Source organism: Heterodontus francisci, chromosome 30, assembly GCF_036365525.1.
Source record: "Heterodontus francisci isolate sHetFra1 chromosome 30, sHetFra1.hap1, whole genome shotgun sequence".
In the NCBI taxonomy this organism is placed as follows: Eukaryota; Metazoa; Chordata; class Chondrichthyes; order Heterodontiformes; family Heterodontidae; genus Heterodontus; species Heterodontus francisci.
The window spans coordinates 64444410-64468851 of record NC_090400.1 but is presented as its reverse complement, the minus strand read 5'-3'; the positions used below and the strand labels follow the sequence as shown (position 1 = coordinate 64468851).

The 24442-nt window shown below is 45.6% G+C and overlaps 1 protein-coding gene across 16 annotated transcripts in view; it reads right to left on the bottom strand.

Moving 5' to 3' along the window:
- ncor1 (nuclear receptor corepressor 1) overlaps nucleotides 1-24442 on the bottom strand; it is a 489622-nt gene that overhangs the window by 351679 nt on the left and 113501 nt on the right. For all 16 annotated transcript variants that reach the window (XM_068010846.1, XM_068010851.1, XM_068010848.1 and 13 more), the window contains one exon: nucleotides 23506-23558. In XM_068010846.1, the coding sequence (XP_067866947.1) occupies nucleotides 23506-23558 (53 nt within the window). The remainder of the gene's footprint in view (nucleotides 1-23505; nucleotides 23559-24442) is intronic.

Genomic DNA, 24442 nt, shown 5'->3' with positions numbered 1-24442 from the left:
ATTCGTAAGGGCTAGAAGGCTGGGAACAGACGAAGCCCTTGAGGAACATAAAGAAAGTAGGAAGGAGCTTAAGCAAGGAGTCAGGAGGGCTAAAAGGGGTCATGAAAAGTCATTGGCAGACAGGATTAAGGAGAATCCCAAGGTTTTTTATACGTATATAAAGAGCAAGAGGGTAACCAGGGAAAGGGTTGGCCCACTCAAGGACAGAGGAGGGAATCTATGCGTGGAGCCAGAGGAAATGGGCAAGGTACTAAATGAGTACTTTGCATCAGTATTCACCAAAGACTGCTGGGTAAGTAAACCTATATATTCGGGCAGTGGCTAAAACCGAAACACAACACGTGTAGTGTCTCCCACCCATCCTCCTCCTCTAAACAAAAAAAAAAGGACTCTTGTGTGGACAGTTTGGTAAGGTAAGATTTTCCTTTTTTTTTTAAATTTCTGTTGTCAATTTAGTGCGGAGGGATTGGAAGCTAGGGCAGTTGCATGCTCCTCTTGCAGGATGTGGGAGGTGAGGGTCACCACTTGTGTCCCTGCTGACTTCACCTGTGAGAAGTGCACCCAACTCAAGCTCCTCGCAGACCGCGTTAGGGAACTGGAGCTGGATGAACTTCGGATCATTCAGGATGCTGAGGGGGTGATAGAGAGCAGCTAGAGGGAAGTAGTGACACCTGAGTTACAGGATAAAGGTAGCTGGGTGACAGTGAGGGGAGGGAAAGGGAATAGGCGCACAGTGCAGGGATCCCCTGTGGCCGTTCCCCTCAATAATATGTATACCGTTTTGGATACGGTTGGGGGGGGACGACCGACCAGAGGAAAGCCAGAGTGGCCAGGTCTCTGGCACTGAGCCAGGGTGCCAGGGTGAGGGATGTCTCGGATCGAGTCCACAGGATTCTTAAGGGGGAGGGGGAGCAGCCAGAAGTCGTGGTACATATCGGTACCAATAACATAACTAGGAAAAGGGATGAGGACCTGAAAAGCGAATATAGGGAGTTAGGTTGGAAGCTGAAAGGCAGGACGAGCAGAGTAGTAATCTCAGGATTGTTACCGGTGCCATGTGCTAGTGAGGCTAGAAACAGGGAACGAGTGCAGCTGAACACGTGGCTACAGAACTGGTGTAGGAGGGAGGGATTCAGGTATGTGGATCATTGGGATACCTTCTGGGGAAGGTGGGACCTGTACAAGAAGGACGGGTTGCATCTCAACTGGAGGGGCACCAATATCCTGGGCGGGAGGTTTGCTAGAGCTCTTTGGGAGGGTTTAAACTAGTTTGGTAGGGGGATGGGAACCGGAGCCACGGATCAGTGGATGGGGTAGCTGTTGAACAGGCACATACCGAGTGCAGAGAGTCTGTGAGGAAGGTTAGACAGTTGACAGGGCAAAGTTGCAGCCAGTATGATGGGTTGAAGTGTGTCTATTTTAACGCAAGAAGTGTCAGGAATAAGGGTGATGAACTTAGAGCATGGATCAGTACTTGGAGCTACGATGTTGTGGCCATTGCAGAGACGTGGATATCACAGGGGCAGGAATGGATGTTGGATGTTCCGGGGTTTAGATGTTTCAAAAGGAATAGGGAGGGAGGTAAAAGAGGTGGGGGAGTGGCATTGTTAATTAAGGACAGTATCACAGCCGCAGAAAGGGAGGTCGTCGAGGAGGGTTTGTCTACTGAGTCATTATGGGTGGAAGTCAGAAACAGGAAAGGAGCAGTCACTTTGTTGGGAGTTTTCTATAGACCCCCCAATAGCAACAGAGACATGAAGGAACAGATTGGGAGGCAGATTTTGGAAAGGTGCAGAAGTAACAGGATTGTTGTCATGGGTGACTTCAACTTCCCTAATATTGATTGGAACCTCCTTAGTGCAAATAGTTTGGATGGAGCAGATTTTGTCAGGTGTGTCCAGGAAGGTTTCCTGACTCAATATGTAGATAGGCCGACTAGAGGGGAGGCTATGTTGGACTTGGTGCTTGGCAACGAACCAGGCCAGGTGTCAGATCTCTCGGTGGGAGAGTATTTCGGTGATAGTGATCACAACTCCCTGACCTTTACTATAGTCATGGAGAGGGACAGGAGCAGACGGGATGGGAAAATATTTAATTGGGGGAGGGGGAATTACAATGCTATTAGGCAGGAACTGGGGAACATAAATTGGGAACAGATGTTCTCAGGGAAATGCACGACAGAAATGTGGAGGTTGTTTAGGGAGCACTTGCTGCGACTGCTGGATAGGTTTGTCCCGATGAGGCAGGGAAGGGATGGTAGGGTGAAGGAACCTTGGATGACCAGAGATGTGGAACAGCTAGTCAAGAGGAAGAAGGAAGCTTACTTAAGGTTGAGAAAGCAAGGATCAGACAGGGCTCTCGAGGGTTACAAGGTAGCCAGGAAGGAACTGAAGAATGGACTTAGGAGAGCTAGAAGGGGACATGAAAAAGTCTTGGCGGGTAGGATTAAGGAAAATCCCAAGGCGTTCTACACTTATGTGAGGAACAAGAGGATGGCCAGAGTGAGGGTAGGGCCGATCAAGGATAGTGGAGGGAACTTGTGCCTGGAGTCGGAGGTGGTAGGGGAAGTCCTAAATGTATACTTTGCTTCAGTATTCACTAGTGAGAGGGACCTGGTCGTTTGTGAGGACAGCGTGGAACAGGCTGATATGCTCGAGCAGGTTGAGGTTAAGAGGGAGGATGTGCTGGAAATTTTGAATGATATGAGGACAGATAAGTCCCCAGGGCCAGATGGGATATACCCAAGGATATTAAGGGAAGCGAGGGAAGAGATTGCTGCACCTTTGGCGATGATCTTTGCGTCCTCACTGTCCACTGGAGTAGTACCGGATGATTGGAGGGTGGCAAATGTTGTTCCCTTGTTCAAGAAAGGGAATAGGGATAACCCTGGGAATTATAGACCAGTCAGTCTTACGTCGGTAGTGGGCAAATTATTGGAGAGGATTCTGAGAGACAGGATTTATGATTATTTGGAAAAGCATGGTTTGATTAGAGACAGTCAGCATGGCTTTGTGAGGGGCAGGTCATGCCTCACAAGCCTTATTGAATTCTTTGAAGATGTGACAAAACACATTGATGAAGGAAGAGCAGTGGATGTGGTGTATATGGATTTTAGCAAGGTGTTTGATAAGGTTCCCCGCGGTAGGCTCATTCAGAAAGTAAGGAGGCATGGGATTCAGGGAAAGTTGGCTGGCCCATAGAAGTCAGAGGGTGGTAGTAGATGGAAAGTATTCAGCATGGAGCTCGGTGACCAGTGGTGTTCCACAAGGATCTGTGAAGTGATTCATTTTGGAAGGTCGAATTTGAATGCGGAATACAGGCTTAAAGACAGGATTCTTGGTAGTGTGGAGGAACAGAGGGATCTTGGGGTCCATGTCCATAGATCGCTCAAAGTTGCCACCCAAGTTGATAGGGTTGTTAAGAAGGCGTATGGTGTGTTGGCTTTCATTAACAGGGGGTTTGAGTTTAAGAGCCGCGAGGTTATGCGTCAGCTCATTAAGGCCCTGGTTCGACCACACTTGGAATATTGTGTTCAGTTCTGGTCGCCTCATTATAGGAAGGATGTGGAAGCTTTAGAGAGGGTGCAGAGGAGATTTACCAGGATGCTGCCTGGACTGGAGGGCATGTCCTACGAAGAAAGATTGAGGGAGCTAGGGCTTTTCTCATTGGAGCAAAGAAGGATGAGAGGTGACTTGATAGAGGGGTACAAGATGATGAGAGGCATAGATAGAGTGGATAGTCAGAGACCTTTTCCCAGGGTGGAAAGGGCTATCACCAGGGGGCATAATTTTAAGGTGATTGGAGGAAGGTTTCGGGGAGATGTCAGAGGTAGGTTCTTTGCACAGAGAGTGGTGGGTGTGTGGAATGCGCTGCCAGCGGTGGTAGTAGAAGCAGATACATTAAGGACATTTAAGTGACTCTTGGATAGGTACATGGACGATAGTAGAATGAAGGGTAGGTAGTTAGTTTGATCTTAGAGTAGGTTAAAGGTTCGGCACAACATCGTGGGTGGACTTGGTGGATGATGAGTCAAGGGAAGGGAGTGTAGATAGTCTGGGTCATGTCGAAAGCAAAAAGATGGTGGTGTTGGGCATCTTGAAAAACATTAAGGTAGATAAGTCCCCAGGGCCTAATGGGATCTACCCCAGAATACTGAGGGAGGCAAGGGAGGAAATTGCTGGGGCCTTGACAGAAATCTTTGTATCCTCATTGGCTACAGAGGCCCCAGAGGACTAGAGAATAGCCAATGTTGTTCCTTTGTTTAAGAAGGCTAGCAAGGATAATCCAGGAAATTACAGGCCAGTGAGCCTTACGTCAGTGGTAGGGAAATTATTGGAGAGGATTCTTCGGGACAGGATTTACTCCCATTTGGAAACAAATGGACTTATTAGTGAGAGGCAGCATGGGTTTGTGAAGGGAAGGTCGTGTCTCACTAACTTGATCGAGTTTTTAGAAGAAGTGACCAAGATGATTGATAAAGGAAGGGCGGTGGATGTTGTCTACATGGACTTCAGTAAAGCCTTTGACAAGGTCCCTGATGGCAGACTGGTACAAAAGGTGAAGTCACACAGGATCAAGGTGAGCTGGCAAGATGGATACAGAACTGGCTCGGTCATAGAAGACAGAGGGTAGCAGTGGAAGGGTGCTTTTCTGAATGAAGGGCTGTGACTAGTGGTGTTCCGCAGGGATCAGTGCTGGGACCTTTGCTGTTTGTAGTATATATAAATGATTTGGAGGAAAATGTAGCTGGTCTGATTAGTAACTTTGCAGACAACACAAAGGTTGGTGGAGTTGCGGATAGTGATGAGGATTGTCAGAGGATACAGCAGGATATAGATAGTTGGAGAAATGGCAGATGGAGTTTAATCCGGACAAATGTGAGGTAATGCATTTTGGAAGGTCTAATACAGGTGGGAAGTATACAGTAAATGGCAGAACCCTGAGCAGTATTGACAGGCAGAGAGATCTGGGCATACAGGTCCACAGATCACTGAAAGTGGCAACGCAGGTGGATAAGGTAGTCAAGAAGGCATACGGCATGCTTGCCTTCATCGATCGGGGCATAGAGTATAAAAATTGGCAAGTCATGCTGCAGCTGTACAGAACCTTAGTTAGGCCACACTTGGAATATTGCGTGCAATTCTGGTCGCCACACTACCAGAAGGACGTGGAGGCTTTGGAGAGGGTACAGAAGAGGTTTACCAGGATGTTGCCTGGTCTGGAGGGTATTAGCTATGAGGAGAGGTTGGATAAACTCGGATTGTTTTCACTGGAACGACAGAGGTGGAGGGGCGACATGATAGAGGTTTACAATGTTATGAGCGGCATGGACAGAGTGGATAGTCAGAAGCTTTTTCCCAGGGTGGAAGAGTCAGTTACCAGGGGACATAGGTTTAAGGTGCGAGGGGCAAAGTTTAGAGGGGATGTGCGAGGCAAGTTTTTTTTTTTACACAGAGGGTGGTGAGTGCCTGGAAGTTGCTGCCAGGGGTGGTGGTGGAAGCAGATACGATGGCGACGTTTAAGAGGCATCTTGACAAATACATGAATAGGATGGGAATAGAGGGATACGGACACCGGAAGTGCAGAAGGTTTAAGTTCAGACAAGCATCAAAGTCGGCGCAGGCTTGGAGGGCCGAATGGCCTGTTCCTGTGCTGTACTGTTCTTTGTTCATTTGTGGAGAGAATAAGAGTTAATGTTTCAGGTCTGTGATCTTTCATCAGATAGGCTGCAAAGTACTTTTGAGATAATGTGGAAGAAGCAATTTTAGGTAATTTAACAAATTGTGAACCAGGGTTCTCACTGAGTACAAATAGCCTTCAGAGAGTTTTGGAAGTCATTGTGAATTAACTGCACGCTGGCCTTGAGTGTAAATATCACTACCCTTCACCTCCTGTCCACTCAGTGCTGCACCCTTGGCTTCTCAACAATCTGCTTGGATGTAAAAAGAATTGTCTTTCTCAGCCAAATGACTGTCTGACCCAAGCGGAACCTACTTTCTCTGAGTCGGCTTGGCTCTACTTACGCAGCACTGAAAGAATTGCAGGAAATTGGCTGCTCTTCAATAAATCCTAGCCACAGGAAAAGGATGCGACACTGACTTTCCATTCACTACAAGATCACTCATACCAAAACATATGAGTGTTAATATTTATCTACACTTCTTCTATCCAATGCATTCCAACCAGACTGTATAAATAACACTGACCTACTTTTCCACCACTCAGAGAAACAACAGTTACCTTTGAGGGGCCAGACAATACTTAATAGTAGAACAAGGATTGTACAATGATGTTACATGAGTTACATGACAAACATGTGCTCTAGTTACTGGCACTTTTCACTTTTCAGTGAACTCCTGTATGAAGAATCTGAAACGGAGCACAAACTTGCATGGTTGTATGTTAAAGGTACAGGACCCCAAAGGGATATGAGGATAGTGTGGGAAAAAGGCATGGAAATGGATCAGCCATGATTGTAATGAATGGTGGAGCAGGCTTGATGGGCTGAATGGCCTACTCCCGCTTCTATGTTCCTATGACCCCAAACAGTGCTTCACACAACTCCAGTAAGCAATGCTTCATCCAACTCTGTCAAAGGTTTTTCTTTTAATACTGTCAGATTGCTGCTGCCTACCTAGTTTTTCATCCTGCAGCTAGTTTATCAACTCCAACTGGCATAATCGTCTTGAAAATTCTCACACATGAAAGTTTATTAAATGTCTTCTGAAAGACAAGTAAATGATATTCATGGTGTAGCCTCCTTCAACTAGTTACCTCGTTAAAAATGTCCAGACTAGACAAGCAAGCTACAGCTGTCAAATCTGAATTTACTATTTAAAACAGACAGCAGCTGTTGTATTCTGTATTCATCCAAAACATCCATATTATAAGCACCGAAGCTTCACACACCATTCCACTAACCTGTGACACTCCCAAACATCTTGGGGGCCTGGAAGTATAATCCTGGTATGATGGATTAACACCCAGGTGTCCTGAAGCTGGCAGTAGGTGCTTACTGAAGGTCCATTGGTCCAGAGTAAATCTCTCCAAGTCTTTCATTGTTCCCAGCACCCACCAGAGTCAATCATGTGACACACTTCATTAGTTGGCATGACAGCAAGGAGGAAATGCTTTTTACCCCCAACACCAATATCACAAATTAAAACGTGAAGCTGCAACGCAGTCGGATTTAGGCAGTGCATGAGGCTGAACTTGCCTAATTCTTAGCAATGGCATACTGAGCCCCACTCCAGATGGATTTGAAGCACAATGCAGCATGTTATTGCATCTTGTTTAACAGGCAGCCCAAAGAAAATGCGGTTATTTTTTAGTAATAAAAATAAAAGCTGGAAATACTCAGCCAGCCAGGCAGCATCTGTGGACAGAGAAATGAGTTAATGTTTCAGGTTGATGACCTCTCATCAGAACATCAGGTCATCGACCTGAAACATTAACTCTGTTCCTTTCTCTACAGGTGCTGCCTGGCTGGCTGACCATTTCCAGCACTCTGTTGTTATTTCAGATGTCCAGCATCCGCAGTATTTTTCTTCATTCAATTTGATCATGGCTAATCATCTGCCTCAACGCCACTTTCCTGCACTAGTGTCGTATCTCTTGATGTCACTAGTATCCAGATATCTATCAAACTGTACACAATACTCCAAGTGCAGTCTCACTAAGGCTCGAAACAATTACAGCAAGACTGGTTTACTCCTGTACTCAAAACCCCTTGCAATGCAGGTCAACATACCATTTGCCTTCCTAATGTGGGGCCCTGAGAGATGAAGACTGACTATTTGTCAATGATAATATTTTAAAATGGCAGAGGTATTTACTAAATAATATACATTGGTCTTGACTAAAGGGGCTGGGTCTCAAGAGAAGACGGACAGCTGATCTGATAAAAGTCTTTAAGATTATTAAAGGATTCGATAGGGTAGACATAAAGAAGAAATTTCCACCGGTGGGTGAAACCAGAACTAGAGACCATAAATATAAGACATTCACTAATAAATTCAATAGGGAATTCAGGAGAAACCTCTTTACCAAGAGAGTGGTGAGAATGTGGAACTCACTACCACAAGGAGCAGTTGAGGTGAACAGCATAGATAGATTTAAGGGGAAGCTAGATAAACATATGAGGGAGAAAGGAATAGAAGGATATGTTGATGGGGTTAGATGAAGTAGGGTGGGAGGAGGCTCATGTGGCGCATTAACACTGGCATGACTCTGTTGGGCTGAATGGCCTGTTTCTATGCTGTAAATACTTCGCAAAGAGAAGGAAAGAGGAAGTGAATCCTGACATGTTTGAAAGCCGAGATGAGCAATATGGTGAAGGTTAAAAAGAACATTTCAGATAAATTAGTTAGACTAAAGGAAGCCAAACACCAGAGCCCAAGCCAATATATCCCAAGATCCCGAGGGACTGGAGAGAAGAAATTGGCAAGACCCTAGAAATTATATTTCAGGTTCCACTGAGAGTGGATGTGAGCCATAGGACTGGAGAGCGAGTGGCCAATAAAGTCCCATTTTATAAAGGAAGACAGAGCTAATCCAGGTTATTACAGCCCAGTTAGTTTAACATCTAGAGTAAGGGAAATGTTAAATTTTGAATTAAGGATGAAATTAACACATATGGTAACATATGGCGGGTGGGCCGAAGGGTCTGTTTCTATGCTGTACGACTCTTTAACTCTGACTCTAACTTGCATTTATATAGTGCCTTTAATGTAGTAAAGCCTCCCAAGGCACTTCACAGGCACGGGTATCAAACAAACTTTGACACCGAGCCACATATGATGATATTAAGACAGATTAACCAAAGGCTGCGTTTGCTGACAACGCAATCACTAGGTGATGCTGCAATGGCACATGCACAAGCAGCGATGTTAGGCAGCTGCCAGGACTAAAGATGGCGCTACTCAAATAATCACACACAGGCAACCTAAACACATGGCAGCACACAATGCCCAGAGGGAGGAAGCGAGCGGGCCGGGTTGGGGAGGGAGCAAGTAGGCCGGGTGGGGGAGGGGAGGGAGGGAGGGAGGGAGGGAGGGAGGGGGGGGAGCGGGCTGGGTGGGGGAGGGAGCAAGTAGGCCGGGTGGGGGAGCGGGCCGCATGGGGGAGGGAGAGAGCGGGCTGGGTGGGGGAGGGAGGAAGGGAACGAATGGGCCGGGGGGTGGGGCAGGAGCCAGCAGGAGGGGGGAGAGGGAGCAAGCGGGCTGGGGGAGAGGGAGCGAGCGGGCCGGTGAGTGAGTGAGTGAGTGAGCGGGCGGGCGGGCTGGGGGAGGAGAGCGCAACCGCCACCAACAAGGTCTTCGGCCACACTTCCCCCCAAAACCTGCTCTTTCTGCTCCCCCTCCCGCCCCCCCTCCGCGATGGTCTCATCTGCACATGCGCCAACCAGTCCTGGCAATGCAGAACGCAGTGCACGCGCAGAGAGTAGGGGCTAATGTGCGCAGATTGGTGCAGTCTGACGACGTCAGCTGCCGGCTGCGTTGTCAATAATCACTTTGAATTCCAAATGATATGGTTGTCAAACAAAGCGAATAAAATTCTAGGTTTTATCACAAGAGCTACTGAAAATAACAGCTAAGTAGTAATCATGAGCCTATGTAAAACCTTACCAAGACCTCAGTGAGAGTACTGGGTGCAGTACTGGCCTCCATGCTACAAGATATTGAGGCTTCAGAGAGGGTACAGTGCAGATTCACTGGGATGCTGCCAGGTATCAGGAAATATAAATACAAGGACAGGCTTGAAAAATTAGGTCTTTTTTCATTTTCACTTGCAATTTAAAACATGAATTTGCTATGCATGAGCTCCCCAGTACAAATCATTCTACAACAGCTGGAGCTACACTATTAACCAGCATGCTGGTTAAGAGGTTCTGCAACAGAGGTTAGGGATGGGAAACAAATGCTGGCCTTGCTAATGACATCCACATCCTATGAACGAATAAAAAAGTACCTTTAAGGACCAAGCACCAAAACAGACTAATCTTTGAAGAATTTACTCGTGTGTTAGCAAAGCCACAGAGGCACCTTCCGTCTATACAATTCTGATGCTGTGCTGATTTTAAACACCACCTCCAACAACAGCTTTAGCACCTTGTAGATGAACTTTGATAAGGTTACAGCAGTACTCACTGGACAATTTCCTTCGATTTAAGCAAAAACAAATCACTGATAAGATCAGTCTTTATTCAGCCAGCTTCTTCAGTGACAGAGTACAAGGCACACTTATGTACTGATGATTGCAGCATTCAGCTCCATTTGCAATTCCTCGGATAATGAAACAATCCGTGCCGGCAGGCAGCAAGACCTGAGCAACATCTAGGCTTGGACTGATTCCACAGATCTAGTCATTAGCACACTGCTGTTGGTGGGAGTTTGCTGTGCGCAAATTGGCTGCCACATTTCCTACATTACAACAGTGAAAACAATTCAAAAATTCTTCATTGGCTGCAAAGCACTTTGAGACATCAGGCGGTCGTGAAAGGCGCCATATGAATATGCAAGTCTTATGTCTGTTAAGTGACATGCCACACAAGTGTCAGGCAATGACAATTTCCCCTTGAAGTTCAATGGCATTACCATCACTGACCTCATGGAATAAATGGGACAGTAGCAGCATGGGTAGAAAATTGGCTGAGTGACAGGAAACAAGAATGTAGTTGTGAATAGTTACTTCTCAGATTGGGCGGCGCAGTGGTTAGCACCGCAGCCTCACAGCTCCAGTGACCCGGGTTCAATTCTGGGTACTGTCTGTGCAGAGTTCGCAAGTTCTCCCTGTGACCGTGTGGGTTTTCGCCGGGTGCTCCGGTTTCCTCCCACAGCCAAAGACTTGCAGGTTGATCGGTAAATTGGCCATTATAAATTGCCCCTAGTATAGGTAGGTGGTAGGGGAATTGAGGGAACGTGGGGATGTGGTAGGAATATGGGATTAATGTAAGATTAGTATAAATGGATGGTTGATGGTCGGCACAGACTCAGTGGGCCAAAGGGCCTGTTTCAGTGCTGTATCTCAAAATAAAATAAATAAATTGCAGGAAAGCATATAGTGGGGTTCCCCGGGGGTTGGTGTTGGTGTTGGGATCCCTGCTTTTCATGATATATATTAGTGACCTAGGCTTGGTGTACAGGGCAAAATTTCAAAGTTTGCAGTTGACACAAAACTTGGAAGTATTGTGAACTGTGAGGAAGATGGCGATAAACTTAGAGGTCATAATCAGGCAGGTGGAATGGGCGGACAAGTGGCAGATGAAATTTAATGCAGACAAGTATTAAGTGATTCATTTTGGTAGAAGGAACAAGGAGATTATGATGAAACAAAAAAAAAAGGGTGTATGATGCATGTCAGGTGAATTCTTCAAGTGAGAACCAGGTCAAATACGATAGATTGAGGGGGAGGTAAAAAAGAAAATAAGACTGGAAAACAGAGAATTTTGTTTTGCTATATTTGCTTCATGGGGTGTGGGAATCAAAAGATAGGTTACAGGCCACAGAATTCCCAGCCTCTGACCTATTTGAATAGAATGGCAGTTGACATAAAAGGGAACCCAAAATTCTTGAACCAGCATGTAAGCAGTAAATGGGCAGTAAGAGGTGGAGTGGGATCCTATAAGGGACAAAGAGAGTAATATATGTTTAGAGGCACAGGGCAAGGCTGTAATACTTAATGAGTACTTGGTATCAGCATTTACGAAGGAACAGGAATCTGACAATGGGTATGATATAGTTCGGGATTACAGAGACATAGCTGCAAGGTTACCAGGGATGGGAAATGAACATCCAGGGATATTCAGCATTTAGGAAGGACAAACAAAAAGCAAAAGGCAGTGGAGTTGCATTGCGGGTTAAAGAGGAAATTAACGCAATAGTGAGGAAGGATATTAGCTCTGACGATGTGGAATCTGTATGGGTAGAGCTGAGAAACATTAATGGACAAAAAACGTTAGTGGGGGTCGTATATAGACCCCCAAACTGTAGTGGTGATGTTGGGAATGGCATTAAACAGGAAATTAGAGACATATACAATAAAGGAACATCTGTAATTATGGGTGATTTTAATCTGCATATAGATTGGGCAAATCAAATTCGTCACAATACCGTAGAGGAGGAATTCATGGAGTGTATACGGGATGTGGTTTTCTGGACCAATACATTGAGGAACCAACTATAGAACAGGCCATCCTGGACTGGGTATTGTGTAATGAGAGAGGAATAATTGACAATCAAGTAGTGCGAGAACCCTTGGGGATAAGCGACCATAATATGTTAGAGTTCTTCATCAAGATGGAGTGTGACGTAGTTGATTCTGAGACTATGGTCCTGAATCTTAGTAAAGGAAACTACGAAGGTATGAGGCGCAAGTTGGCTATGACGGATTGGGAAACGTTAAAGGGATGACAGTGGATCGGCAATGGCAAATATTTAAAGAGCGCATGGATGAACTGCAACAATTGTTTATACCTGTCTGGCACAAAAGTAAAATGGGAAAGGTAGCCAAATCATGGCTTACAAGGGAAATTAGAGATAGCATTAGATCCAAGGAAGAGGCATACAAATTTGCAAGAAAAAACTACAGACCTGAGGCTTGGGAGCAGTTTAGAATTGAGCAAAGGAGGACCAAGGGATTGATTAAGAAGGGGAAAATAGAGTACGAGAGTAAGCTTGCAGGGAACATGAAAACTGACTGTAAAAGTTTCTATAGGTATGTGAAGAGAAAAAGATTGGTGAAGACAAATGTAGGTCCCTTACAGTCAAAAACAGGGGAATTTATTATGGGGAACAAAGAAATAGCTGACCAACTAAATGCATACTTCGGTTCTGTCTTCACAAAGGAGTACACAAATAACATACCAGAAATGTTGGGGAAAACAGGGCTTCATGACAGAGAGGAACTGAAGGAAATCAGTATACGTAGAGAAATGGTGTTGGGGAAATTGATGGGATTGAAAACCGATAAATCCCCAGGGCCTGATGGTATGCATCCCAGAATACTTAAGGAAGTGGCCCGAGAAATAGTGGATGCATTGGTGGTCATCTTCCAAGATTCTATAGACTCTGGAAAAGTTCCTACAGATTGCAGGGTAGCTAATGTAACCTCACTATTTAAAAAGGGAGGTAGAGAGAAAGCAGGGAATTATAGACCAGTCAGCCTGATGTCGGTAGTGGGGAAAATTCTGGAGTCCATTATCAAAGATTTTATAGCAGAGCACTTGGAGAACAGTGGTAGAATCAGGCAGTCAGCATGGATTTATGAAAGGGAAATCATGCTTGATAAATCTACTAGAATTCTTCGAGGATGTAACTAGTAGAGCTGATGAGGGGGAGCTTGTGGTTTATTTGGACTTTCAGAAAGCTTTCGATAAAGTCCTACATAAGAGATTAACGTGTATAATTAAAGCGCATGGGATTGGGGGGTAGTGTATTGCGATGGATAGAAAATTGGTTGGCAGACAGGAAACAAAGAGTAGGGATAAATGGGTCTTTTTCTGAATGGCAGGCAGTGGATAGTGGGGTACCACAGGGATCGGTGCTAGGACCCCAGCTATTCACAATATTGATGATTTAGATGAGGGAACTAAATGTAATATCTCCAAATTTTCAGATGAGACAAAACTGGGTGGGAGGGTGAGTTGTGAAGAGGATGCAAAGAGGCTTCAGGGTGATTTGGACAAGTTGAGTGAGTGGGCAAATGCAAGGCAGATGCAGTATAATGTGGATAAATATGAGGTTACCCACATCGGTAGCAAAAACAGGAAGGCAGATTAACTGAACGGCTATAAACTGAGCGAGGGGAATATGCAACGAGACCTGGGTGTTCTCATACACCAGTCGCTGAAGGTAAGCATGCAGATTCAACAGGCGGTAAAAAAGGCAAATGGTATGTTGGCCTTCATAGCGAGAGGTTTCGAGTACAGGATCAGGGATGTCTTGCTGCAATTACACAGGGCCTTGGTGAGGCCACACCTGGAATATTGTGTGCAGTTTTGGTCTCCTTATCTGAGGAAGGATGTTCTTGCTATAGAGAGAGTGCAGCGAAGGTTTACCAGACTGATTCCTGGAATGGCGAGACTGACTTATGAGGAGAGACTGAGTCAGTTAGGATTATATTCGCTGGAGTTCAGAAGAGTGAGGGGGGACCTCATAGAAACCTATAAAATTCTAACAGGATTTGACAGGGTAGATGCAGGAAGGATGTTCCTGATGGTGGGGGAGTCCAGAACCAGGGGTCATAGTCTAAGGATACGGGGTAAACCTTTCAGGACTGTGATGAGGAGAAATTTCTTCACCCAGAGAGTGGTGAGCCTGTGGAATTCGCTACCACAGAAAGCAGTTGAGGCCAAAACATTATATGTTTTCAAGAAGGAGTTAGATATAGCTCTTGTGTCTAAAGGGGTCAAAGGGTATGGGGCGAAAGCAGGAACAGGGTACTGAGTTGGATGATCAGCCATGATCATAATGAATGGCGGAGCAGGCGCGAAAGGCCAAATGGCCTACTCCTGCTCATATTTTTGAATTCTATACCTCGGCCAATAAAGGAAAGCATTCTTCACCACTCTATCCACCTGTCCTGTCACCTTCAGGGGCCTGTGGACATGCACTCCAAGGTCTCTCACTTCTTCTACCCCTCTCAATATCCTCCCATTTATTGTGTATTCCCCTGCTTTATTTGCCCTCCCCAAATGCATTACCTCAGACTTATCTGGATTGAATTCCATTTGCCAGTTTTCCACCCACTCAACCAAACGATTGATATCATTTGGAAAGCTGTAAAGGTAACAGGGTTGTAGTGGTGGGTGATTTTAACTTCCCCTATTTAACTGGGACTCACTTAGTGCTAGGGGCTTGGATGGGGCAGAATTTGTGAGGAGCATCCAGGAGAGCTTCTTGAAACAATATGTAGATAGTCCAACTAGGGATGGGGCCATTCTGGACCTGGTATTGGGGAATGAGCTCGGCCAAGTGGTCGAAGTCTCAGTAGGGGAGCATTTCGGGAACAGTGACCATAATTCCGTAAGTTTTAAGGTACTTGTGGATGAGGATAAGAGTAGTCCTCGGGTGAAGGTGCTAAATTGGGGGAAGGCTAATTATAACAATATTAGGCAGGAACTGAAGAATTTAGATTGGGGGCGGCTGTTTGAGGGTAAATCAACATCTGACATGTGGGAGTCTTTCAAACGTCAGCTGATTAGAATCCAGGACCAGCATGTTCCTGTGAGGAAGAAAGACAAGTCTAGCAAGTTTTGGGAAGCTTGGATAACACGGGATATTGTGAGCCTAGTCAAAAGAAAAAGGAAGCATTTGTAAGGGCTGGAAGGCTAGGAACAGATGAAGCACTTGAGGAATATAAAGACAGTAGGAAGGAACTTAAGCAAGGAGTTAGGAGGGTTAAAAGGGGTCATGAAAAGTCATTGGCAAACAGGATTAAGGAAAATCCCAAGGCTTTTTGTACATATATAAAGACCAAGAGGGTAACCAGGGAAAGGGTTGGCCCACTCAAGGACAGAGGAGGGATTCTATGTATGGAGCCAGAGGAAATGGGCGAGGTACGAAATGAGTACTTTGCATCAGTATTCACCAAAGAGAAGGACTTGGTGGGTGATGAGCCTAGGGAAGGGAGTACAGATTGTCTCAGTCATCGCATTATCAAAAAGGAGGAGGTGTTGGGTGTCTTGCAAAGCATTAAGGTAGATAAGTCCCCAGGGCCTGATGGGATCTACCCCAGAATCCTGAGGGAGGCAAGGGAAGAAATTGCTGGGGCCTTGACAGAAATCTTTGTATCCTCATTGGCTACAGGTGAGGTCCCAGAGGACTGGAGAATAGCCAATGTTGTTGCTTTGTTTAAGAAGGGTGGTAAGGATAATCCAGGAAATTCTAGGCCGGTGAGCCTTACGTCAGTGGTAGGGAAACTATTAGAGAGGATTCTTCGGGACAGGATTTACTCCCATTTGGAAACAAATGAACTTATTAGCGAGAGGCAGCATGGTTTTGTGAAGGGAAGGTCGTGTCTCACGAACTTGATTGAGTTTTTTGAGGAAGTGACGAGGATGATTGATGAAGGAAGGGCAGTGGATGTTGTCTATATGGACTTCAGTAAAGCCTTTGACAAGGTCCCTCATGGCAGACTGGTACAAAAGGTGAAGTCACACGGGATCAGAGATGAGCTGGCAAGATGGATACAGAAATGGCTCGGTCATAGAAGACAGAGGGTAGCTTGCCTTCATGGGTCGGGGCATGGAGTATAAAAATTGGCAAGTCATGCTACAACAGTACAGAACCTTAGTTAGGCCACACTTATAGAATATTGTGTGCAATTCTGGTCGCCACACCACCAGAAGGAGGTGGAGGCTTTGGAGAGGGTACAGAAGAGGTTTACCAGGATGTTTGCTGGTCCGGAGGGCATTAGCTATGAAGAGAGGTTGGATAAACTCGGATTGTTTTCACTGGAACGACGGAGGTGGAGGGCCGACCTGATAGAGGTTTACAAAGTTATGAGTGGCATGGACAGACTGGATAGTCAGAAGCTTTTTCCCCAGGGTGGAAGAGTCAGTTACTAGGGGACATAGGTTTAAGGTGCGAGAAGCAAAGTATAGGGGGGGATGTGCGAGGCAAGTTCTTTACACAGAGGGTGGTGAGTGCCTGGAACATGCTGCCGGGGGAGGTGGTGGAAGCAGGTACAATAGCGACGTTTAAGAGGCATATTGACAAATACATAAATAGGATGGGAATAGAGGGATACGGTGCCTGGAAGTGAAGGATTCAGTTTAGACAGGCATCAAGATCGGCGCAAGCTTGGAGGGCTGAATGGCCTGTTCGTATGCTGTACTGTTCTTTGTTATTATGGAGTCTACAGCTATCTTCTTCATCAACTGCACAACCAATTTTTGTGTCATAAGCAAATTTCCCAATCATGCCATTTAAGTCCAAATCATTAATATATACCTCAAACAGCAAGGGACCCAACAGTGAGCTCTGTGGAATGCCACTGAAAACCGTTTTCCAGTCACAAAAATATCAGTTGACTGCTACCATTTGTTTCATGTCCCTGAGCCAATTCTGGTTCCAACCTGCCACATTTCCCTGTATCCCATGGGCTTTCACTTTACTGACCAGTCTGCCATGCAGGACCTTGTCAAATGCCTTACTAAAATCCATGTTGACCACATCCACTGCACTATCCTCATCAATCCTCCTTGTTGCTTCCTCAAAAACTCAATTAAGTTAGCAAGACATGATCTTCCCTTAACAAATCCATGCTAACTATCCCTGATTAATCCGTGCCTTTCTAAGTGGCAGTTTATCCTGTCCCTCAGAATAGGTTCTAACAATTTACCCACCACCGAGGTCAGACTGACCGGTCTATAATTATTTGGCCTATCCTTTTCACCCTTTTTAAACAATGGTACAACATTCGCAGACCTCCAACTGTCTGGTACCTCTCCTGTATCAAGTGAGGATTTGAAGATGATGCTCAGTGCATCCGTTATTTCCTCCCTGGCTTCCTTTAACAATCTGGGTTGTATTCCATCTGGCCCTGGTGATTTATCCACTTTCAAGGATGTCAGACTCTCTCGTACTTCCTCTCTCATTATGCTTATCATATCTAATATTTCACACTCTTCTTCTTTAACTACAATATCTACATCAACACTCTCCTTTGTGGAGACAGAGACAAAAAAACTCATTAAGAACCCTGCCCACATCTTCTGCATCCACTCAAGTTCCCTTGTATATCTCCGATAGGCCCGACCCTTTCCTTAGTTACCCTCTTGCTCTTAATGTACTGAGAAAACATCTTTGGGTTTTCCTTGATTTTACCTGCCAATAATTTTTCATGTCCTCTCTTTGCTTTTCTACTTTCCTTTTTTACTTCACCCCTGCACTTTCTATACTCCTCTAGGCTTTGTATATTAAGATTTTTGTGATCGTCATAAGCTTTCTTTTTCTGCTTTAACTTACTCTGCAAGCTTCTAGATAACCAGGGGGCTCGAGATTTGGCCATACCACCCTTTATCTTTGTGGGGACATGCCTACACTGTGCCTCTTCTGAACGCCTCCCACTGGTTTGACATTGATTTTCCCTCAAGTAGCTATATCCAGTCCACTTTCGCCAGGTCACCTCTCAGTTTCTTGAAATTCGCCTTCCCCCAATTTAGAACTTTTACTCCTGTTTTATCTTTGTCCTTTTCCATGATTATGCTAAAACTTACTGTATTATGGTCACTATCTCCAAAATGGTCATCCACTGTTACTTCCTCCACTTGCCCAACTTCATTACTGAAGACTAAATCTAGAATTGCACCCTTTCACGTTGGGCTTGTTACATGCTGGCTAAAAATGTTCTCTTGAATGCAGTTCAAGAATTTTGTTCCCTCTGTGCTCTTCACACTGTTTGCACCCCAGTTTCGAGGACATCCTTCCTATCAATGTTCACCCCATCCATTAGCATTTCAAAGAAATATCGAAACACATCAGTTCTGGTACGCAGCACTATCAGAGCAAGCTGGCTGAACGCTGGCACTTATAATTTCAGTTTAATCTTTCATTTTGTATTATGATTTTAGCTTGGCTAGATTGGCGGAGGTGCACAGAGAGGAAATGGATCATCAGACAGGCAGTGTGTTATTTATGAAACTGGGTAATTTGTGCACAGATTGCTGCTTTCTGCATCAGTGAGTGTCCTATGCGAGACAGGTTCCTGTGAGATTACAATACTTTTTCACAGGTCATTAGAAGAGTAACCCATATCTTGCACCACAAAGTAATGTTCAGCAAGGTGGGTTTACAAACAGTACAGCACAGGAACAGGCCATTCGGCCCTCCAAGCCTGCGCCGATCTTGACGCCTGCCAAAACTAACACCTTCTGCACTTCCGGGGCCCACATCCCTCTATTCCCTTCCTATTCATACATTTGTCAAGATGTCTCTTAAACGTCGCTATCGTATCTGCTTCCACCACTTCCCCTGGCAGCAAGTTCCAGGCACTGACCACCCTCTGTGTAAAAAAACTTGCCTCGCACATGCCCTCTAAACTTTGCCCCTCTCACCTTAAACCTATGTCCCCTAGTAACTGACTCTTCCACCCTGGGAAAAAGCTTCTGACTATCCACTCTGTCCATGCCGCTCATAACTTTGTAAACCTCTATCATGTCGCCCCTCCACCTCCGTCGTTCCAGTGAAAACAATCCGAGTTTTTCCAACCTGTCCTCATAGCTAATGCCCTCCAGACCAGGCAACATCCTGGTAAACCTCCTCTGTACCCTCTCCAAAGCCTCCACGTCCTTCTGGTAGTGTGGCGACCAGAATTGCACGCAATATTCTAAGTGTGGCCTAACTAAGGTTCTGTACAGCTGCAACATGACTTGCCAATTTTTATACTCTATGCCCCGACCGATGAAGGCAAGCATGCCGTATGCCTTCTTGACTACCTTTATCCACCTGCGTTGTCACTTTCAGTGACCTGTGGACCTGTACGCCCAGATCTCTCTGCCTGTCAATACTCCTAAGGGTTCTGCCATTTACTGTATACCTCCCACCTGCATTAGACCTTCCAAAATGCATTACCTCACATTTGTCCGGATTAAACTCCATCTGCCATTTCTCCGCCCAAGTCTCCAACCGATCTATATCCTGCTGTATCCTCTGACAATCCTCATCATTATCCGCAACTCCACCAACCTTTGTGTCGTCCGCAAACTTACTGATCAGACCAGCTACATTTTCCTCCAAATCATTTATATATACTACAAACAGCAAAGGTCCCAGCACTGATCCCTGCGGAACACCACTAGTCACATCCCTCCATTCAGAAAAACACCCATCCACTGATACCCTCTGTCTTCTGTGACCGAGCCAGTTCTGTATCCATCTTGCCAGCTCACCTCTGATCCCGTGTGACTTCACCTTTTGCACCAGTCTGCCATGCGGGACCTTGTCAAAGGCTTTACAAAAGTCCATATAGACAACATCCACCGCCCTTCCCGTTTCAATCATCTTCGTCACTTCCTCAAAAAACTCAATCAAGTTAGTAAGAATCGACCTCCCCTTCACAAAACCATGCTGTCTCTCGCTAATAGGTTCGTTTGTTTCCAAATGGGAGTAAATCCTGTCCTGAAGAATCCTCTCTAATAGTTTCCCTACCACTGACGTAAGGCTCACCGGCCTAGAATTTCCTGGATTATCCTTACCACCCTTCTTAAACAAAGCAACAACATTGGCTATTCTCCAGTCCTCTGGGACCTCACCTGTAGCCAATGAGGATGCAAAGATTTCTGTCAAGGCCCCAGCAATTTCTTCCCTTGCCTCCCTCAGTATTTTAGGGTAGATCCCATCAGGCCCTGGGGACGTATCTACCTTAATGCTTTGCAAGACACCCAACACCTCCTCCTTTTTGATAATGAGATGACTGAGACTATCTGCACTCCCTTCCCTAGGCTCATCACCCACCAAGTCCTTCTCCTTGGTGAATACGGATGCAAAGTACTCATTTAGCACCTCACCCATTTCCTCTGGCTCCACACATAGAATCCCTCCTCTGTCCTTGAGTGGGCCAACCCTTTCCCTGGTTACCCTCTTGGTCTTTATATATGTATAAAAAGCCTTGGGATTCTCCTTAATCCTGTTTGCCAATGACTTTTCATGACCCCTTTTAGCCCTCCTGACTCCTTGCTTAAGTTCCTTCCTACTGTCTTTATATTCCTCAAGTGTTTCATCTGTTCCTAGCCTTCCAGCCCTTACAAATGCTTCCTTTATCTTTTTGACTAGGCTCACAATATCCCGTGTTATCCAAGGTTCCCGAAACTTGCCAAACTTGTCTTTCTTCCTCACAGGAACATGCTGGTCCTGGATTCTAATCAGCTGACATTTGAAAGACTCCCACATGTCAGATGTTGATTTACCCTCAAACAGCCGCCCCCAATCTAAATTCTTCAGTTCCTGCCTAATATTGTTATAATTAGCCTTGCCCCAATTTAGCACCTTCACCCGAGGACTACTCTTATCCTTATCCACAAGTACCTTAAAACTTATGGAATTATGGTCACTGCTCCCGAAATGCTCCCCCACTGAAATTTCGACCAACTGGCCGGGCTCATTCCCCAATACCAGGTTCAGAATGGCCCCATCCCTAGTTGGACTATCTACATACTGTTTCAAGAAGCCCTCCTGGATGCTCCTCACAAATTCTGCCCCATCCAAGCCCCTAGCACTAAATTTCCTCCCACAAGCCAAAAGACTTGCAGGTTGATAGGTAAAATTGGCCATTATAAATTGTCACTAGTATAGGTAGGTGGTAGGGAAATATAGGGACAGGTGGGGATGTTTGGTAGGAATATGGGATTAGTGTAGGATTAGTATAAATGGGTGGTTGATGTTCGGCACAGACTCGGTGGGCCGAAGGGCCTGTTTCAGTGCTGTATCTCTAATAAAAATAAAAAAATAATAAATGAGTCCCAGTCAATATTGGGGAAGTTAAAATCACCCACCACTACAACCCTGTTACTTTTACATCTTTCCAAAATCTGTCTACATATCTGCTCCTCTACCACCCGCTGGCTGTTGGGAGGCCTGTAGTAAACCCCCAACATCGTGACTGCACCCTTCCTATTCCTGAGCTCCACCCATATTGCCTTGCTGCATGACCCCTCTGAGGTGTCCTCCCGCAGTACAGCTGTGATATTCTCCTTAACCAGTAATGCAACTCCCCCACCCCTTTTACATCCCCCTCTATCCCGCCTGAAGCTTCTAAAGCCTGGAACATTTACCTGCCAATCCTGCCCTTCCCTCAACCAAGTCTCTGTAATAGCAACAACATCATATTTCCAAGTACTAATCCAAGCTCTAAGTTCATCTGCCTTACCTGTTATACTTCTCGCATTGAAACAAATGCACTTCAGACCACCAGTCCCGCTGTGCTCAGCAACATCTCCCTGCCTGCTCTTCCTCTTAGTCCTACTGGCCTTATTTACTCTGTCCTCCTCATTTACTTCACTAGCTGTCCTACTGCTCTGGTTCCCACCCCCCTGCCATACTAGTTTAAACCCTCCCGAGTGACGCTAGCAAACCTTGAGGTCAGGATATTAGTGCCCTTCCAGTTTAGATGCAACCCGTCCTTCTTGTACAGGTCCCATCTGTCCCTGAAGAGAACCCAATGGTCCAGATATCTGAAACCCTCCCTTCTACACCAGCTGCTCAGCCACGTGTTTAGCTGCACTATCTTCCTATTTCCAGCCTCACTGGCACGTGGCACAGGGAGTAATCCAGAGATTACAACCCTAGAGGTCCTGGTTTTTTAAACTTACTCCCTAACTCCCTAAACTCCCGCTGCAGGACCTCATCACTCTTCCTGCCTATGTCGTTGGTACTGATGTGTACCACAACCTCTGGCTGTTCACCCTGCGCCTTCAGAATGCCCTCTGTCCGTTCAGAGACATCCTTGACCCTGGCACCAGGGAGGCAACATACCATCCTGGAGTCTCTTTCACGTCCACAGAAGCGCCTATCTGTGCCCCTGACTATAGAGTCCCCTATAACTGTTGCTCTTCTGCACTTTGTCCCTCCCTGCTGAACAACAGTGCCAGCCGTGGTCCCACTGCTCTGGCTGCTGCTGTTTTCCCCTGATAGGCCACCCACCACCACCCCCAACAACAGTATCCAAAACTGTATACTTGTTAGAGAGGGGGATAGCCACAGGGGATTCCTGCACTGACTGCCTGCCCCTTCTAGCGGTCACCCATCTATCTGCCTGCACCTTGGGTGTAACCACTTCTCTAAAACTCCTGTCTGTGACACTTTCTGCCACCTGCATGCTCCTAAGTGCATCCAGTTGCCGCTCCAACTGATCCATGCGGTCTTTGAGGAGCTGCAACTGGGTACACTTCCTGCAGATGTCGTTGTCCGGAACGCTGGAAGCGTCACGGACTTCCCACATCTCACAGGTGAAGCACTTCACCCCTCTAACTGACATTTCTAGCACTAATTAGATTATTGATATAAAATAAATAAATACTTATTAAATCCTTACTAAAGTATGATACACTTCACTATGTGGTCCCTCGTGCTATATTTCTACATAAATATGAAATGCTGTCTAAATACAGTAATCTCCTCCCTCTGGTTTAGTTACTCTACTTATTAATTAGTTAATTAGTGTTTTAATCAATTTTCATCAGTTTTATTTTCAAATTCGGGACAGATTCCCTACCAGCCAATCAGGTCACAGCTTTCCTGTGATGTCACTTTTTCAGGTTTTTTTTCCCACCCGAGGTAACTTAATCTGTATACTCACCGCAACCGGAACTCCACCCTCCGAGTCTGCTCCGAGAATCCCCGAGGTTAACTCCGCCCTCTGTGTCTGCTCCGAGAATCCCCGAGCTAAGTTTTTTTTATATACTCACCGCTCTGGAACTCCGCCCTCCGAGTGCAGCAAACCCCAGAGCACAATTGTATTCAATCCCATTCAGATCATACAACAGTGACCATAACAGATGCCACTTACGTTTTGATGTTTTCATGGTAAATCTTCGTATCGGATGGCTGGTTGTAAAGTGGCTGAAAAGGTAGAGATCAGGCGATTATATAAATATGTGTGAATATTCACTATCAAAAGAAAATCAAAACAAAGTAATCTCTGGTCTAGCAACCTCTGAATAAAAACCAAGAAATCACTCATGCCTGCCTTACTCACAATAGAGATTGATCCTCTTGGAAAACAGTGTCAAAGATTCATGAAATGGCTTACAATGGGCACATAGAACAAGCAAAATAAACTCCTAACCTTCCCTGGAGGTCCATAACCAGCACAATCCACTCAACACAAATCACTTAGTAATGGGTTTACCTGAAGTTTTGTTTCCAAATAAAGAAAGCGATGCCTGGATTGGTAACTGACCTTTGCCCACTTGCAGACAATGTCCAGACTCACCAACAGACAGAAGTGCTGGGCTCCATGACCCTGTTTTTAACTAACTGACCCTATACCTCGTGTTATGTCACAGCAGGCTTCCAAGGCCATACTAATGCGTGAAGTGTCAGGTGATGCTGTCCTATCTGCCAAAATAGTTTTCCAGTATTTGAACTCTTCACAAGATCTTCACATGTCTTTGCAGCATCTGTGTACTCTACAAAGCTATTCAACATCAACAATGATTTCGAAAAAAGATCGACATCAAGACACACACCATGAATTCAGAACACAGCATTCAAAATCCCTTTGAAGGAAGATTTCACATGGCCAACAGTAAGAGCTCATACAGATCATGACTGGTGAACTTAACAGAACACGTTGTGAAACTGGAAGTCAATGCCATGTTGAGAAAAGGTCTAAACTAACTGGAAACTCAGGACTACCCTTGGAGACAGACAGAGAGCGAGACAGACAGAGAGCGAGACAGACAGAGAGCGAGACAGACAGAGAGCGAGACAGACAGAGAGCG